Below are 18,128 nucleotides of genomic sequence, written 5' to 3' on the forward strand. Positions count from 1 at the left end.
GTCGTGTTTTCGTCATCGCTCTGTTAGTACGTCCAATGCTTCGTTGATCTGATTGGTATATTTGGCCCGTCTATCACCAACATAGGCCAATCAGCTAACCAGTATTTTCGCCCCTTCCCAAAATTACTTCAACGGACGGTTTCCAGATGGATATGCGGAGCAAATCCAACTGGCGGAGTCAGGTTACATCATCAGAGCAACCTGGGCTCTCATAACACCTCAGTAATCCCACAGACTGACCAACTCCGCTGCATTGCTGCTGTAATCCAATAAAGTATCCAACAGGCTCATACTTTTTAGTTGGCTAAAATTTAGAAAAATTAGTTGTTGTTTTTTTGGTTTTAATATTCTTTTTTTCTTTTTCTCAGATACTAAATTTGTGGTTTTCGTTAGTTATTATCTTAAAAATTGTAACGTAAGTAATGAAACCGATGGACAACTTTTCTTTTTGAAACATTTGTGAAATAAAACAACTTTTTCATCATATTGTAAGTTATGGCCAGTGTTTGTAGACGTAAAACTGTATCTAATCTAAAAAAAATACATAATCAGTTTGTGAGAAAAACAAACAAAAAAAAATGTTCCCCAAAAATATTCCTAAAATCTCACCTGTACCAAACACTGCATTTCCTTAAACTAACCCTGAAAGCTGAAAACATGAGCAGCTCACCTCAGCTTCCCAATAAAACTCTCTCCATCTCGTGACAGATCCGTGGCATCCACTGAAATGAGGTAGTTAGATGTTTTGCACTTCTTTCTCTTCCTTCCAGCCAACAAAAAAACCTTTAAAGAGAGTAATTGCCTTTTAAAAGTAGGTATCTGACAGGACTTATTGTTTAAGGACGTTTTTGAAGTCAGTTACTTCCTCTGAATTTTAACGGCTCACCTTTTTCCCATCGTCTCTCTCCATGTGCATGTAGTATGTGGGATAGAGGCCTCGGTCCATACCTTTCTTGTCCCGAGTAATCCTGCATTTAATTTTGATGCCACTAGGCGCAGGGGACAGGACAAACTCCTCTAGGTTTGCTGAGTCTGCAAGGAAGCTTTCTGCAGAAGGTGATCCAGGGATTACCGTCTCCTGGTAAAAAAGGAAACAGCACATTATGTTTAATTCACATCGTAATTATCTAAGATAGATGGTAAGCAGGCGGCAGAAGCTACTGAACAACTCACAGGAATGTTTTTGCCACTAGAAGCTGAGGCGGGCCTGGTAACGTCGGTTTGGGAGGACAGAGAAGAAACCTGATTCTCGTCCGCATCGTCTTCGTGTTCGCTGGTTTCATCAAAGTTCATACTTCCACACAAACCTGTGGCAGTGGATTAAGGAGGGAGGTTCCAGGTGTTACTTTATTGATTTTTTTTTTTAACTGACTACTGTATGACATTTATTCTTTAATATAGACATGGTCTTCTACTGTTAAGCTCTAAAAAGCCATGTAAAAATGAACACTATTACAGAATCCATTAAGTCAAGAGTATGTTGAAAATTACTCTCAGCATTTCCCTTTAAAATGCTTAAAACTGGGAGCTTTGTGATCATGCAGTAATGATGATCAAGCAGGGTTTAGGCCTGTGGCATCTTTCTGATAATCAGAATCAGACATACTTTAATAATCCCACTGGAAAAATGATCTAGAAATAAGTAAAAATTTCTTAAATTAAGTGTATTTACCCTTGATTTGAGTAGGTAAATTAGATATTTTGCCAATGGAATTAGTATTTTAAACCTTAAAATAAGATCATTTGATAATATGCCCTGGAAATAAGACAATGCAATTGTGTCTTCTTATTTTAAATCTAACTTGTCTTGTTCCATTGGCAAAATGTCTCTTTCATCTCCTCAATTCAAGAACAAATGCACTTATTTTAAGAAAAAATTTACTTATCTAGATTTCGATTTTTTCCAGAGGGAAATTAAGTGAATTTATCAGCGTAGATCTCGGTCTTAGCTGCTGCTGGAAACAACTTTCATTCACTCAGGAAGCAGAGGCGCTCCACTAATTTTAAAGCAAGCAGGAAAGGATAAAAACTGTAATACAGTGCTTTGGGTTACATTAAAGTTCCAACGTAATCAAACATCTGAAAATGATTAGTAAGTTAGCTGCTGTAAAATTTATGATTTTTTTCTGGAACATTCTTATTCCTGGTTCAGTATTTTATCTTCGAAAATGAATGTAAATCAGCCGGCAAATGCAGGATGGGGAGGTTGGAGAACTGAAAGACATCCAGGAAGAAACAAATCTCATGCAGAGCTGGAACGATCATGGAATGCATATTCTAAATGTTACCAGACCTCTTAAAGGGCAGGACTCCAGGTAAAGCTTTGTGCAATGCAACTAGTGGCTTTCATGAATTAAACTATAGGAACTAGAAAGGGGGCTAAGAAGCTTTTCCACCCAGCATGGTGATCCGCTCTTTTAAGAAAGATCATATTGTACATAATAAAACAAATATTATTGTATTGTCCAAGTATCTTTCTTTGGTGTAATGAAAATATGAGGGTTTAAAGGGAGAAAGCTCTAATCCAGAAAACATTTTTTTATTATTTGTTATTTTGTTTAACAGTAAGCATCATCTTCCTGGTGACTTAAATGGCTCCGGACAAAATACAAAACAACCTTTTTCTTTTTTTTTTTTTAATTCAAGACAAACACCCTGTAATACCTACCATTCACCACTAGATGGAAGTAAAATCTATATCAGGATTAAGAAACGATTCTCCCAAAGTAATTCTAGGTTGTGTTTTTTTATGGTCAGACAACACAAATAATGTATCTGTTTGTCCACAATGATGGGTGCTAATCCAAGCATGGTGGTGGCAGGATCATGCTGAGGGTATGTTTCACTGTTACTAGAGCTGATACATGAGGCAAAGTGAGAGGATGAATGACTGAGGAGGAATAAATCAATATTTTTTAAATTTTACAACTATCCAGTCTTGACTTAAAGTAACAGATCAGTCAGAACATTGAAACAAGTTACAAAAACACTGGATTAGCTAAATAATGATTCCCTTTTTGTAGATATAAGGGAAACCCCCAGCCCCATCCCTGGCCTATTAAATAAATCAAATTATGTTTTGAATAATTTGTTGTTCGTGTTTGCTTAGATTTTCCATATTTGAGCTTTTCCAGTTGTATCTAATCTGGTTGTTTGAGACTGAAACATTTTGCGGCACCAAACTTAAAATCAATCAGTGGAGACACTGTTAAAAAGGGAAATAGTTTAAACCTAATACTGGTTTTGCTTAGAGATCAGAATTAAAGTAGACTTGCTGCTGGAAGCTCACCTTCCCTCTGTAGCAGCTCGTGGATGTCTGTCTTGGGCTCCAGCAGAGTCTCGGTGTCTCCGTCTCTTTCTGTTTCCTCGGCTTTAGGAGACTGAGGTTGAGACGGAGGCTGATGATGAGGCTGGGGTGACTGGGACTGGCTCGCTGACTGAACCTGGATTTGTGTTCCCAGATCAGGAGCTGCTGGAGCTGTGAAAGCTGCCGGTCCATCGATACCTAACAACACAGGAAAGTATTTAGCTCATTCTTTAATTATTCTGTTACCTTTATATAGGAGGCAGTTTTCTAAGGTAAAAACCACCATGGTGGACTGTCATTTCCTTTTTGTTAGATTAATTTCTTGTTGTTTCTATTTGTTGTCTGTTCTCTATGGGGGCCAATATCCCTGATGAGAATTGATATTGAAACATGACTAAAACGCTCCAGGCCAAACAAACCCTACTAAGGTCATATTCCCATTTTTTCCCAACTGACTCCTATTTTTTAAATCAAACATTCAATCATTACGAATCTTCTGAAATCTTCAGGTAATATTTACAAGTATAATATCAAAAAAAGCATGAAATTAAATATTTTACCAATTTTTACTGACTGAGGTATAATTTTCAGTTGGCTATTATATAATATGTAAGATTAAGACTCCTGAGTGAACTAAAATAACTGTGGATAATTTCATGGAATATATCAACCAATGTTCAATAAAGTATTAGAATAAATAGAACATAAAAGTAATTTTGAAGCATCAATTGTGAGAGTAGGTCAAGGTATTTACAAGAACCAGAACTGTAATAGTAGAACAATGTTAAAGGGTTTAAATTAGAGTAAACTAAGTCATCCAGGTCATAGTCATTACAAAAAAGTAAAAAAAAAAAAAAAATCCACTGGACTTTGTTTCCAAGTTTGAAGATGTTTCGCTTCCCATCCAGGAAGCTTTTTTAAATTCAAAATAGGTTAGAAGCCGCATCTTCACTCCCTTAGAGCACATGTTATTTATGTTTTGTTTGTTTTTTTTCGATTGACTAAGAAATACTGTAAACAAAGCATAAAAACAGATCAGAGTTTTTTTTTTCCAACTATTCACATCAGTTAAGATAATTAAACATCTTTACATTTAAAATGCACAAACCCAGCATTAAGGATTGGCTAAATTTAACACTAAAAAGAAATCAGATTAATTTAGCTATTATTTTAAATGATCCCAAATGAACAATATGCCATAAATATGTAAACAATCTGTAGCAAACTCACTGTCTCACCTAGTGATGCCCTAATTTGAACTTGAGAACATGGAACCTACAGCCGTCACTTTTCTTTCAACATGAGCGACATTTGATGATTTAAAACTCTCCTTTAAAATGTAAAAGCTTCTAATCAGAGGTTCAGATCTCCAAGTAAAACAGCAACCAGTACTGGTGGATGTCAGTAGTAGAAGGGATGAAGCCATTACATTATGTACCATATGATTAAAAGGCTTATTTAAAAGGCTGCTGTGTGTGTTTCTCTCACCATCAATGATGATGTCACTGTTGATGCTGATCTGAGACTCCACCAGCGGGTCCTGCTCCTCTCCTCGCCGCGTCCTGTAGCGCCGCGGTCGGGTCTCGGTGTTGGGCTGGACCATCATGGGTTCCTGACGTTTCCGTCGCTGCTTCTGCTCCAGCAGAGCCCTCTAAACACACGACACCTTTGGCTTTAAAAAGCTGTTCTACATGACCTTCCCAGACAAATGATCACTTGATTACAAAGAATTATTCAATGTTTCTGATGTGAAGAGGATGAATATAGTTGAGGTGGAAAAAATGACCCAACCAGAGGTAATTGCATTTATATGCATGATGACATGCAAGCTGTGTCTTCCAGTAAATCCTGCAAACAGCCTGTTTAATGGACAAAAAAGGTCTGCATTGCACCTGCTACTTGAGTGTGATGGAAAATGAGGCATATTTAATGCATTGTGCTTCTGAAAATTCCTCATGGTGATAATGTAAGAACTCATCCCCCTTCGCTTACCCAACTTTGGTCAGAGCAGCCTTTGGGATTATACAAGCTCATTAATTAGTGCGCCAAGTGCACAACAACACATGCTGATGAGGGATGCTGCTTAGTGAGCTCAAAGACACCAGGAAGCCTAGCCTCAGATTTGGCAAAGTGCGAAAAGCTCATTCATGATTCATCAGTGGCTCAATTAACAATGAGAAACTGAAAGACGTATGTTTTACTCTGAGGTGGAAAACTATCCGTAACGAATCTTATGAGATAATCTGGTCACCCAGATGTGACGCAATCATTGGCAGCAAGAAATGTGCAACATGCCTTTAAATATATTCATCCCAAAGGTTTAGATTAAATATTTACAAGGTTCCTACAGCATAAGGCAAGTTAAATTCAAGACTTTTTAATACTTTTTAATGCCACTTGAAATAAAAATCTAAGACCAAATTCACAAGAAACAAGAAAAACCTGCTTGCAACAACTTAACCCAAAGGTTTATTTTAACATAAACCACTGCACTGTTTCAAATTTTGAAAAGCTTCCCATACAGGAAGAAAGCTAAAAACACACAAATGACAGATATATTTGAACAATTATTTAACTGAATTCACAAACTTTGTTTTAGCAGGGAACAAAACAAATCAGTTTTAAAGCCCCAACATAACCAGTGCTAAGTCTTTTTTGCATCTATTTTTCTTTGTATGGTTTTCTTAGTATGTTTGATTTGGTGATAAGTGGAGGCGTTGCAGAGACAAGGGTGGAACAAAACCGAGAAATACCGGCTGTTTCTCGGTAACTCCATTTTGACGCTTTATGTTTCGTGCTTCACATGCGACTCCACTGCCTTAATTCCCATCGTTCTGAGCTTGAATGACTTCTTGCACAAAATCCACTGAGCCTCATGTATGTTCCCTGGTTTTAGCCATGGAGAAAACTCTTGGCTGGAGACAATTTTCATTACATTTACACTTGCTCATATTTTCCAGACAAAAAGTTAAAGGTGCATCTCCCAAATGTCCCGGCCGCAACAACGCTTTATTGGTTTCCGCTATCGGGACGGAACCAATAATGGCGAGCCATTATTTATTTTTTTAAAAAAAAAAAATTGTCAATTTTAAAGTTTTATTTAGATTACAAAAATACATCGTAACAAAAATAATCCTATTTATGATGTTTTAAAAATTAAGACCTACGAAAGACTGATTTAAGACATTTTAATACCAATTATTTTTTTCTTTTTTTTTTTTCACAGATCAAAATAAAAACTCAGAATACACCAATAGAATAAAATAAAAAATAAAAAATGTGATGGAGTGTGACAGAAACCCTTTAGGGCTTATACCAAGGCCACACCCGTAAACCAACAAAATATCAGGCAGCTCACATTATGAAAGTCCTTTCAGAGAAAACCGAATAGACATGTACAGTAACATTATTTTTACATTTTAGCATTCAGATTTCAGGGGGTCAATTTTTTTTAAAATCATACATCACTGTCTTTTTTGGATAACAGTATTTTTTTCAAAGACTTTCTACCATTTATTTTTGAAGATTCCAAATATTTTCCATATTCATTCCATAATTTTGCACCACGATGCCGAAAAGAAAATTGCACTTGAGTTTTAATACTTAACGGTAAATGAAAAGACAAAGCTTGTCTAGTATTATAAGAATGCACTTGGCAGTTCTTAACAAAATATTTCTTGAAAGTATCAGGAGACTGACCTTGTTTTATCATAAAAATAAAGGTACATGTTTGATAAATATTAATTTCAAAAATATTCAACAGCTGTAATTTGGAAAAAAAGAGGAGCACTAGCTGCATCAACTTTAGAGAATGTTGCTAAGCGAACAAAAGCTTTAGTTAAGGCCTTAGTTTTATTTTGAAGAATTCAATGCCTTTTAAGACTTTTTAAGGACCCGCGGGAACCCCGTATTTAGAATTATTTAACTATCTTTAATATATTAATTTAAATTATGTCGGAGGCTAAACTCTTTCATCTACTGGCCACTAGGCGGGATAAGGACTCAAATTAATCTTAGAATCACAAAGTTAGGAAGATGTTAAGGGGAAGATAAAAAAAAAAAGATTTGATTTTGTTTCCTACCATCAAAAAAACATAAACATTCCAAGTTTTCTAAATACTACAGCAAAGTTATTTCTCTTTTAGCAAAAGGGAAATAAAACCTCCAGGTGTTTCTGATATTCCACTGAGGATGAACACAGGGAAAAGTTTATAATAGCCACTGATAATTAGTGAAGGGTCTGTGATGCTGTGGCCCCTTTTCTATCCCCAACGTTCCTGGGAGCTCTGCTAAACCGCTCTGGTGTGCCAAATATTTTTTTTACAAATGTCTGTTTGGTATTTTGTTACTGTTGAACACTAAAAGAAACAAAAAAATTGTAAAAAACAAGCATATTTTCAGAAAAATATGGATAAACAATCACTTCACACTGCAGATAAGCTGATTAAAGGAGTTGTAATCATTGGTCCCTGATGTCACTGCATTTATTTAACTATGGGAGCCAATTTTCCAAAGAGGGAATCAGTGGCTCATCTAGTTAGAAGGGAGTTATTCTGATTTGAATTTTTCTAAGGCTCAATTATTTTGTTACGGCTAAGAGGTTGACCTTTACATCAGGAAGTCTTCATTAAGGTGTTTACAGTTCTTCCTGCCTGAACAAAAACATCTGGGAAAATGTAAGCTAAGGAGTTAGTTTAAAGCAGATAATTAACCTGATTCTAGTCGTTTTGAAGCCAATTCAAGGAAAATAACTTTAACTGGAGAAAAGCTGGAATTATTTAAATCAAAAAGTAAAAGTACCATTGAAAGAATAAATATACAAACCTTCTCCATTGTGGACATGAAGAATATCTGCCCAAACTTACTGATCGGTTTCATTCAAAAATGCTACAGATCCCTTTTCTCTCATGAACTCAGATGAAAATGAATGCGGGGTTATCTTTGTCTCCATTTCTGAAGCTCAGAATCAAAAAGTTGACGGCCTCCTTTGCATAATGTGCTCCTCTGACAGAATAGGCCTCTGTCATCATAACAAGCAGCAGAATGAGGCCGTTTCTGTGTCTGTGCAGTCACCGTTCCTAACTGAATGAGTGTCATTAGCGCCGGGAGGAGGGAGAGATGAGGGGAGAAAGGAGGTGCACTATGAGTTAAACATGTTTTGTTTTTGCTTTTTATTCCGTCAATCTAAAAATTCACTAAATGAAAAAATAGAGGAAATAAAGGGGAAGGGCTGCATTGTAATAACAGGATGTCGAGGAGACACAAAGCACTGCGAGAAATCAGGAAGCATTTAATTCCACAGATGCATCCAAACAATAAACCACTGTGGCTGCGCCTCACTTACAGCCGCAGGTTAGGAGATGTCTCTGGTAGAAGAGTCACTTTTTATGATTTTTTTTTTTTGATCTCTGTAATCATACAGACTACAAATGATCTAAAAACGAGTAACGGTTTATTAAAATAGTGTATTTATCCTTAATTTGAGTAGGTTAATAATATGATCTTATTGTGTTCTCAATTGCAGGTTAAAAATTTTGCAGACGTTCAGGTCATGCATTAAATATATAATAAAAAAAACTAAATGGACGTAGAATAATAAAAATATGAGAATTTTTTCTACAATCTTTTGTAAATCAAAGTTTGAGTATCGCTCTGAAATTAGTTCTACCAAAATCGTATTTTCTTTAAGCTAGAATAAGTCAGATAGGAGAATCTACATCACAGCAAAAACTATAAGAAATCGTACAAACTTTGAAATATTATAAGTCTCAGTAAAAAGTTCCAGTTCCTACCTGTCTTTCCAGCTTCTGCTGCATCAGACTGCTACAGTCGCCTTCAATGACTCTGCAGAGGAAAAGCAAACATGAAGCAAGTTTCTGCATAATATCACACAAACAGAAATACATTTTTTAGCAACATTTATTATTGACTTTAGCAAAACATGTAAAATCCTTAAAACCTGTAATCCCTCTCTGAGAAAGGAATCTTCTGCATAAGCTTTCGCACATTTTTGTAGAGACATCTGGTAAAGCTACCATGAGGAGATGGTAGCGCAATATTAGGAGTCACTTCTGCCAATCCTGACTCAATTTGGTCGAATCGAAACTCACCGTCAACCTCACACGAGTAAGAGACAAATCACAGGCTGGTGTCATAACGCAGGCCGCTGACTCTCATTTCTCTTTTATCTTTTCCTGTTGGGTAAATCTTTAAATATCACATGTTCTTGTGGCCTGAAATGACTATTTGTGGAGAAGGATCAAAGCTGAGGGAGATCTTCAAATAAGGCCACTCTTCCCTACATGAGGTCAGCTATCAGACGTGTCCTGCTCACTTTGATTTCCCACCCCTTTTCGTCAGTTTCCTGTCATGTCTACAGCTGCAGATTTTCACCGATGACTCATCACCCTCGGACTCAAGAGGGCATTTCTGAATGCACAAAACAGAAACACAGGCCCTTGGATTGGGCTGTCTATTGCTCCATCATCACAGCATGTAGCCCACTAGTCAGCACAGGCATGACTCATAGTTATTATGCTACCCTTTGCCAAAAATGATCATCTTAATGAGATCAGGACTCCTATTGTAACAAGTATCATAACAATTATTGCAAAAATGGGGCCATTTTTAAGGTATTTAGACCTTTAGGAAGCATCCAACAAAGGAGTTTACTTGTATCTACTTTGGTTATCCACATTTCTACTCTAGGTCTGAAAGATGAAGGGTTCTGTTGTGGTGGGTTTTGTGGATTACCTTGATGTGGAGTCGGAGGAGAAGCTGGCAGAGCTGGAGGGCCTTCATGAAAAAAATGACAGCCAAAATAACAGGATTAGGTGGAGAATAAAACATGTCAATCACTTCAGCAACATCATAAATTAACTGAGTAATTAATAATAAAAAAAAATGAATTTCACAAGTAATTTGCAAACATTAAAATATTTAGTTTGAAGAGTCTGTTTTATTCTTAACCTCAATGGCGGGCTCCTATAAAAGCACCACCTGGAAAATAGTTGATCTCTCTAATTCTAAAAATTAGTTACAATTTCTTGAAATAGAGTATTTAACCTTAATTTGAGTAGGTTATAAGATGATCTGCCAATGGAATTACCATTTTTACCCTTAAAATATAAGAATTAGATAGTATGCACTGGAAATTTAAGTGCTTAATTCTCATTTGAAATTATTATTTTTAATGTAAATTGTTTAATTCGACAGTTTCTCACTTACCAGCTAAATTCAAGAAAAAATACACTTATTTTAAGAAAAATTGACTGACTTAGATTTTACTTTTTGTCATGTATGGATTCATTTAGAGAAAATATATTTTTTTTTATCCATTTACCAATATCAGAGGTGTCATACGCTGCAACCTTTATATTGTTCTCTGCTGTATCAAATAACAAAGCAGGAGAACTTAACTGCGTGCTAAGGAGTTAATACTGTTATATTTGTTATAAACGTGTTTAATCAGGGACATAAATTAAAGTTGCAGGACATCAGCACTTGAGAATTAGAGTTTGAAACCCTTCACCTGACTTGTTTCTGTCTGAGCTAATAGAACTGCATTTGAAAAGAGCAGCCTTGTTTTATGGCAAACTGTGACCACCCACTGAAAGCGTTTCACGCAAGGCTAAAAGCATATTGATTGAAACTCATTCCTGATTGCACCTCTGAAATAAAGCTAACTGCACAAGCAAAACATGCAAAAAGCTTTAGTTTATATAGAGACAGAGCTTATATATTGAAGCTAAGAGCAACCTTATATACCAGTAAACAGAAAAGATGCATCACAGGCAGATATCTGATATAACACTTAGCGCTTTATGTTGTAATAAATCAAATTGGCTCACATTGAAGAAAAGACTTTAAAAAACCTTTAACAGATAGAAACGTTCACACAAAGTTAGAAAGTATTAGAGCTCTGAGTAATCAATGTTTAATTAGTCTATTGCAGCTTAGGTGACAAAAGCGGGACACGCTTCTCGTGTACCTTCACTGTGTGTCAGAAAACAGAGTAACCATGGCAATTGTAGCTCCATCATCACCAGAACAGCAGCATTGATTAAAACCTCCAGTCACGTTTTGTGCTTTACAGTAGTTGGAAGCCTTTAGAATAGAATAGAAAATCCCTTCATTGTCCCACAATGGGGAAATTCTGGCGTTTTCAGCAGCAAAAAGATTATAGAAAAAATGGTCACACCTTAGAAAAATATATAAAAATAACATAATAGTGAAGAGTTAAAAGATAAACAACAAAATACTGTACTGCAAAGTGTTTTAACATTATAAAAACGGTGCACCTGGAGAATAAAATAACCAATATACAGCTGAACATTTTTACAGAAATGGATATTTGAAAGTAGCAGCAACATGTGCAAAATGACAGCAGCATGTTACTTAACCGACTAAGATAGAAACTGTGCAAAATCAGCATGAATGTAACAACTTATTCAGGTTGTTGGAAACAGTCTTTAGCGCTTTGCTGCAAAGATTTAAAGATGTAAGAAGGAAAGGAGTGCCAAGCTTTGGGGATGTGTTTAGCAGCGTGTCCAAAAACTGGAAGCTCAGAAGCCTTCTACTCGAAAACAAACAGAAGAATTTCTATTTTGCATAAAGTCCTGCAATGTGTAATAGACAACGGCATCATTAGATACTTTTTTTTTTTTTTTTTTTTAGGAAATGCTAGGTGTTTAGGAACATTTCCATAATGTTCTTTTAGGAATTTACAGGAGTTCTGACACCTCTCACATCAGGTTACCAAAAAGTGCACCTTCACCAATAACAGTATCTACATGCAGGAAAGATATCATGAAACTGTTCTATAACTCCCACAATGCATCTGGAAAGTGCAGTGAAAAGATTTTGGACTGAAGAGTTTCTGCAAATAAGGTCAACGGCTGAGCAGAAACGTCATTTCATGCGTCAACAGGTTGATTTGAGGTGGTCAGGCTCTGAGGGAATGTCTTCATGAGGACATTTCAAAACATCAAGGGGAAAAAAATGTAACTAACCCTAACACTATGTTCTTTTTAAGAAAGAAAATATCCTTGTAGGATATAATAGGGGTCCCTGCTCATATGTTATGATTAACAAACTATCATCTAAATGTTTGAATCAAGAGTCACGTCCTTTATCCATTCTGGTACAGGTTTGGTGACTCTGTCCCAGTAGCCTAGCATTCCTGTTCTAAGCTAACAGAAGTAGCATCTAGTAGGGTCTCCTGCCGCTGTTATAAAGTTTTACATACCTTTTTACTATGGTTTCCTTACATTTCCATTGCCAATCTATCATTATATACAAGTCCACGCTGCCTCCTCTGACCTCTGCAGCGAACAAGGCATTTTTGTCCAAACGACAGCAGCTTAGCAGATATTTTCTCTTTTCCAAATGCTCTATGCAAACCATAGAAGTTAGATTAAGTTTGAATCCTCATAGATCAGCATTTTCTGAAACAAAATGCCCTGTTCTGAGTCTTTTTAATCCTGTCTGTATCGTTCTGTTTGAAGATCAGCAAGTCGCCTTCACTATGTCTAGATGTCCAACTCCAGGGAGTATAGACTCTGTTTGATCTATATATTTAGTCTCCCTCTGGTGAGAAACTGTTAAACAAAACAAAGCATCTGTTTTTATGTGTAACTTGAAACTGCGTTGTCAGAGGATTTACGTTAGTGTTAGTTAGAAACTTTTATCAATTTAATTTAATGCATTGAAGGTGTTTTCCGTCCTCTGTTCCGACTCCTTCTGAGGGGCTTTTCTTCCTTATTTTTGACATCATCCGTATCTTATCACATTCTGTATGAAAATGAATGTTTATGTGCATGCATGGGTTCTCTTTGGTCACCTGGCCTTCCTACCACAATCAGTTTTTAGCTAAATGGGTCCCAGTATGCATGGTAGTCTTTCCAGTCACCTGTTGACTGCTGGGGACAGGAACCGGCTCCCCATTAACCTGCAAGGATAAGTGTGTTTGCATGATGGATGGATGCTTTAAATAGAAAGAGGTACATGTACCTTGAAGCCGATCTTTTTGCACTTAGCTGTCTGCAACCAGACACCTCACCATACATGCATTAAATTAGGTTAATGTATTCAATTAATAATACATCTGTTCAATTAGGAGACTATTAGATGGCATAACTGGAAGAGAACGTAATATTTCCTGAAAATTGAGATGTTTTAAGGCATACCTAAAGGACACATTCATTTTTCAGTAGTAAGACTGATGGATACTGTGTGAATTTTAGTTACATGCTTGTTTAAGTCAGCCATGCAGCCAACAGTACACACACTAACCCACCCACACACTCTCTCAGAAGGTTGGATAGGCACAAATCACCAACTCTAGTTACAGCAAGCACAGTCACAAGCTGGTGCTTTGAATAAGTAACGACATGATGGCAGAAACATGAGCAAGAGGTACAAGAGTGGACTGCAAGGTAGTCTGTCTACCAGCCAGCTGATTAGATAGGGAGATACGGCAACATGTGGATAAAGAAAAAGGCTTCAGTTCTGTCTAAAAACAACTTTGCTTTCTAGCAAATAACAAAATACAAATAGTTTGGTAGAAGAGAAGGAATATTGGTCCAATTAATTTCGAAAATGTCACTTTGGCAACATCGTCTTTCATAAAATCAAAATAGAAATATATACTGAATGAAGAGAAAATGTAACCTGTATGACCAGCGGCTGTAGACCGGCTGAGATCCTTCAGTTTTTACCAAATCCATGGATGGAAATGTGCAAAAGCTACTCCACTTATATCGTCCTCCAATGGTGCAGAAATCTTCAAACACAGACTGGTTCTACCGTCAGCGCCGCCCAACCTAACAGAACGACCTCCAGGCTGCAAGATCTCTGGCAAACATTACAAAGAAACAGCAGCTTCACTATGTCCCACCCATGGGAGAGACAGTAACCCAGCGCTGAGACAGGCTTAGGTTGTTAGGCTTGTGCTGTTACCATGACTTCACACTTCAGACAACGAACAAGAAACCAAGAAGGAATTGGAACCGAAGTAACAGCACGAATTGTCAATGTATTAAAAAATAAGTTTGAGAGAGAGTGAGGAAGTATTCCCACCCCTTAAACCTGTAGATAGATAACAATAGAAACATTTGTGTCATTCATTCATTATGAAGAAGCTCAGAATTTGTTTAATACAAAAATCTGGATGTGTGCAATTCTGTTTGCATTTAGCCTCCTAATTTACACCCATAAAAGAAAATCCAATGCAACTATTTGCCATAACCTGTATGAAATGTAATATGACTATAACTGCAGCTCTTTTGTAAAGGCCATAGATGGCTGTTAGAGAACATTAATTAACAATCAGCTGTAAGAAAAACAACAAACACAAACGAAAAGTCAGGAATAAAGCAGGGGAGGTTTGAAAATAACACCCTTAGCTTTGAAAATCCCACAGAGCTCATTTCTACACAAAAATGCAAAAGTCAGCGGCTGAAAATGAAAAGTTTCTGCAGGTATGATGGAATGGCAAAACCGAAAAAGATTGAACGACTGACCAAGAAAGCTGACGGTAACCCTGAAGGGGCTGCAGGGAGTCACTGAATAAACAACTTGAATTGCGCACTCAATAAATCTGGCAAGAAGAAAACCACAGATGAATGAAAGTAATATGACCTCCTGCTTGCAGTTGTCTACAAGCACTGCAGCAGCAACAAAGCAGACGTGTGTAGAAAAGTACTTAGGTAAAATCAAGCCAAATGCAAAATCCCCATAATAAGGTATGACAGTGGAAGCATCATGCTGTGGCCATGGTTTTCTGAAGCCTGGCCAAAGAAACAGGTCGAATTGGACAAGAATGGGGATAACCACTAGCCTCGTGAGACCATCCTGATCTCGCGAGCTTTCAAGGTTTCACTTGCAGATCAGTCTGGAGACTCTCCGTTGAAGAAAATTTGGAGCCGTTCACCAAACGAACGTCCAATCAGCGTTGGCTTTGAGGCGGGTTGAGGTGTGACGCAACGAGAAGCGGGACAGTTCAGTCTAAAGAACATGGCGGCTTCAGCAGATGAAACTAGCGTTAGCGAGGCTATCGAGCAAGTTTTATCGGAATTACAGAGTATTTTGCTCTTCTCCCAACTGGTTTCGGCAAGAGTTTAATCTATCAATTGGCTTGTGGTTTTGTTTTCGTCGTCGCTCTGTTAGTACATCATATGCTTCGTTGATCTGATTGGTTTATTTGGCCCGTCTATCACCAACATAGGCCAATCAGCTAACCCAAAATTACTTGAACGGAAGGTTTCCAGATGGATATGCGGAGCAAATCCATCTGGCGGAGTCAGGTTAGATAACCACAGGGCAACCCTCTAAATAAAAAATATAAAAATGTCCAAAGACCTAAAAATGGGAGAGGAAAAAAACCCTGAATATACAGCTAGAGGCAATACTAACATCAAATCATTTTCAACCATCAGTATGCAGCGTTCTATATAACATTGCCCTATTTATGTTCCACAGCAATTTTATTTTCATCTATTGTGTAGAAACACTTTTTAATAGGAGCCAGCCCAGCTTATTTAACTGTCCAATTACTCCCAGTAAGTTTCTGACAGACACTACAATCAGCTGAAAGTCTCCTTTCAGAGGCAGGATGTCTAACTACAGATTCCCATGTTTTCTGGAATCTTTTAGGAAAGGAACAATGGGTATTAGTCAATCTTTAAAAACTGCAAATGTCTCCAAAAATATTTAAACCTTCAAACATTTCTAGTTTGACCGTCTGCATAGGAGGGAGGTTTTCATGTCCATCTTTGTAACACTGGATAAGTGCTTGGTGTCTTTTAAAGGTAACTCAATAAAAATGCAACCTATAGATTGCCCTTTTTTAAAAAAAAACAAACAGGGTGTGGAGACCTTAATCTAGTTGCTAGGAGACCAGAGTCTCCCGTGTTTGACACCGATTTGGCAAAGCGAGAAAATGGGATTATGTTGATTGAGTTTGTGCTGCGAGATGGCAGTAAAACTCCACATAAGTCAACTGGTGATAAGCGGGGGAATCTTCCACCAGAGGGAGTAATTATCAAGCTCTAAACAAATGATGGAAATAAGCTGCAAGAGTTTATAATAATAATGATGGTTTCTCATGGGAACGTCAAGCATCACCCAGCAAGACCGACTCTCCAACGGTTCTGCCTCGCTGTGTTTTAATGAATCTGGAGAAATAAAAGCTGTTGATTGCCGGCAGCGCTCTTTGCAAAAAAAAAAAAACATTCTGGGAACGATGATTCACCACAGCGTGGCACCAAAATGTTTGTCAAAATTTACATGAATCTCAAGCAGTCCACTCAAGAAAAAGATTATGTATAAATTTAAAAAAGAAAAGTCAAACCAAATCTACAGGCATTTGGGAAATGTGTGTGGGTTTGCGTAAACAAACCACTCAACCATAAGCTTTACTTCCAGCTGCTGAGGTGCACCACTGTCCGAGTAGAGATTTTAAAAAATGATTTACACAAAAGGTCCGAGGATATCCAAGTGAGATGACTAAGACGTTCAAATTGTGATGCAACATGAAGTAAACAGTTAGTGGCCGTACAGAAAACTGCTGCCTCTGGACTATCTTTATCTTGGTTTTTTTTTTTGTATTTTTTTTTTAAAGGAAATCTAACCACAAACCCCGACAAACTATTTACCATTCACGTTTGTTTTCTTGGCTAATGTAAGCAGTTTCTCCAATATTGCTCAGGCATGCCGTTAGAAAAACTGTCACTCTTTAAACAGCTCATCCCAGCATGCACAGTGTGGGATCTGTAACAGCAGCAAGGCTGCCAACTCTTCATTACTCAGCAGCTTAATAACAGAAACGAACCGCATACGATTCTGTGGCAAATATTTAACACGGAACATTAACTGAAGCGATTCTCCTGAGACACAAAGGATAATCTGGAGGAGTTATAATGAAAGGAACGTGACACGATTCCAATCACTCCACTTCTTTTGCAAATAGATCACTGCAAATACCGAAACAGCCATTTGTGAATTATCACACAAGCTGTCGAGTTTGGATGAGTATTGCTGTCCACAATCCAGCTGGTAGGCTGATCAGCCATCTGTTTATTCCTGTCATGCTGACAAAAATGTTGGTATTAAGAAACAAAACAAGAATAGAAAATAAAAATACCCAGTATGGAAGCAATTATGTCAAGCAACGCTCAGTCAAATGTCTAATGTGAGCAGGCCTATAGATGTCGTAGAGAAGCAGGAAAAGGTTTCGGTTGCTTTGATTTCTATCTGTCAGGAAATGAAAGGAGATTTCTGTTCTGCTGCTTTAATTGCCTGAAGTAGATGTGATCTCGACAACAGAGCCCTTATCATAAGCTTTCTAACTCACCATTTGTTCAGGAAAACATCAAGTAACTGACATATATTTGTTTATAAATATAACTCTGGATCATATTTCATAATCTTCATCTTCCAAAACAAATGCTCTATGCTTCCATGATTGTTATTACAATTCATCCCAATTCACAGGACCAATATTAATGAGATTTATTCAGCTTTTCATTTTGTTTACATTCCTTATTGTGTTCTTTTAAGCTGCTGTTGCACTCTATGTATCCATTTGACTTCGTATGAACAGCTGAGTGTACGGACAATAAGTATAAATGTGTAAGGAAAGATAGGAGGGACAAAAGGGATTAAAATGTAAATGATATCCTCATCGCAGTATTCAGTAATCATATCAACATTCAATGTTTTCCTGATAAGGTGCAGACTAAGTTAGAATCTAACTGGAGCATAAGTTAGGCAAATTCCTAATTACAGGCAAGGGTGGATTTAGGAAATGTGGGGCCCTAGG

At 37.2% G+C, this 18,128-nt stretch overlaps 1 protein-coding gene across 1 annotated transcript in view; it reads right to left on the minus strand.

Moving 5' to 3' along the window:
* Window positions 1-14,147, minus strand: part of tulp3 (tubby like protein 3) — a 16,944-nt gene extending 2,797 nt beyond the window's left edge. Inside the window, exons 1-9 of the mRNA XM_015375669.1 lie at window positions 13,979-14,147; window positions 10,061-10,102; window positions 9,100-9,151; window positions 4,796-4,958; window positions 3,290-3,505; window positions 1,174-1,307; window positions 887-1,078; window positions 671-783; window positions 241-259 (exon numbers count right to left, since the gene is read on the minus strand). Coding sequence (XP_015231155.1) covers window positions 241-259; window positions 671-783; window positions 887-1,078; window positions 1,174-1,307; window positions 3,290-3,505; window positions 4,796-4,958; window positions 9,100-9,151; window positions 10,061-10,102; window positions 13,979-14,034 — 987 coding nt within the window. The 5' untranslated portion in view covers window positions 14,035-14,147. The remainder of the gene's footprint in view (window positions 1-240; window positions 260-670; window positions 784-886; window positions 1,079-1,173; window positions 1,308-3,289; window positions 3,506-4,795; window positions 4,959-9,099; window positions 9,152-10,060; window positions 10,103-13,978) is intronic.
* Between the last annotated feature and the right edge of the window lie 3,981 nt (window positions 14,148-18,128).

The sequence above is a fragment of the Cyprinodon variegatus genome, unplaced genomic scaffold, assembly GCF_000732505.1.
Source record: "Cyprinodon variegatus isolate N-32 unplaced genomic scaffold, C_variegatus-1.0 Scaffold7, whole genome shotgun sequence".
Taxonomy (NCBI): Eukaryota; Metazoa; Chordata; class Actinopteri; order Cyprinodontiformes; family Cyprinodontidae; genus Cyprinodon; species Cyprinodon variegatus.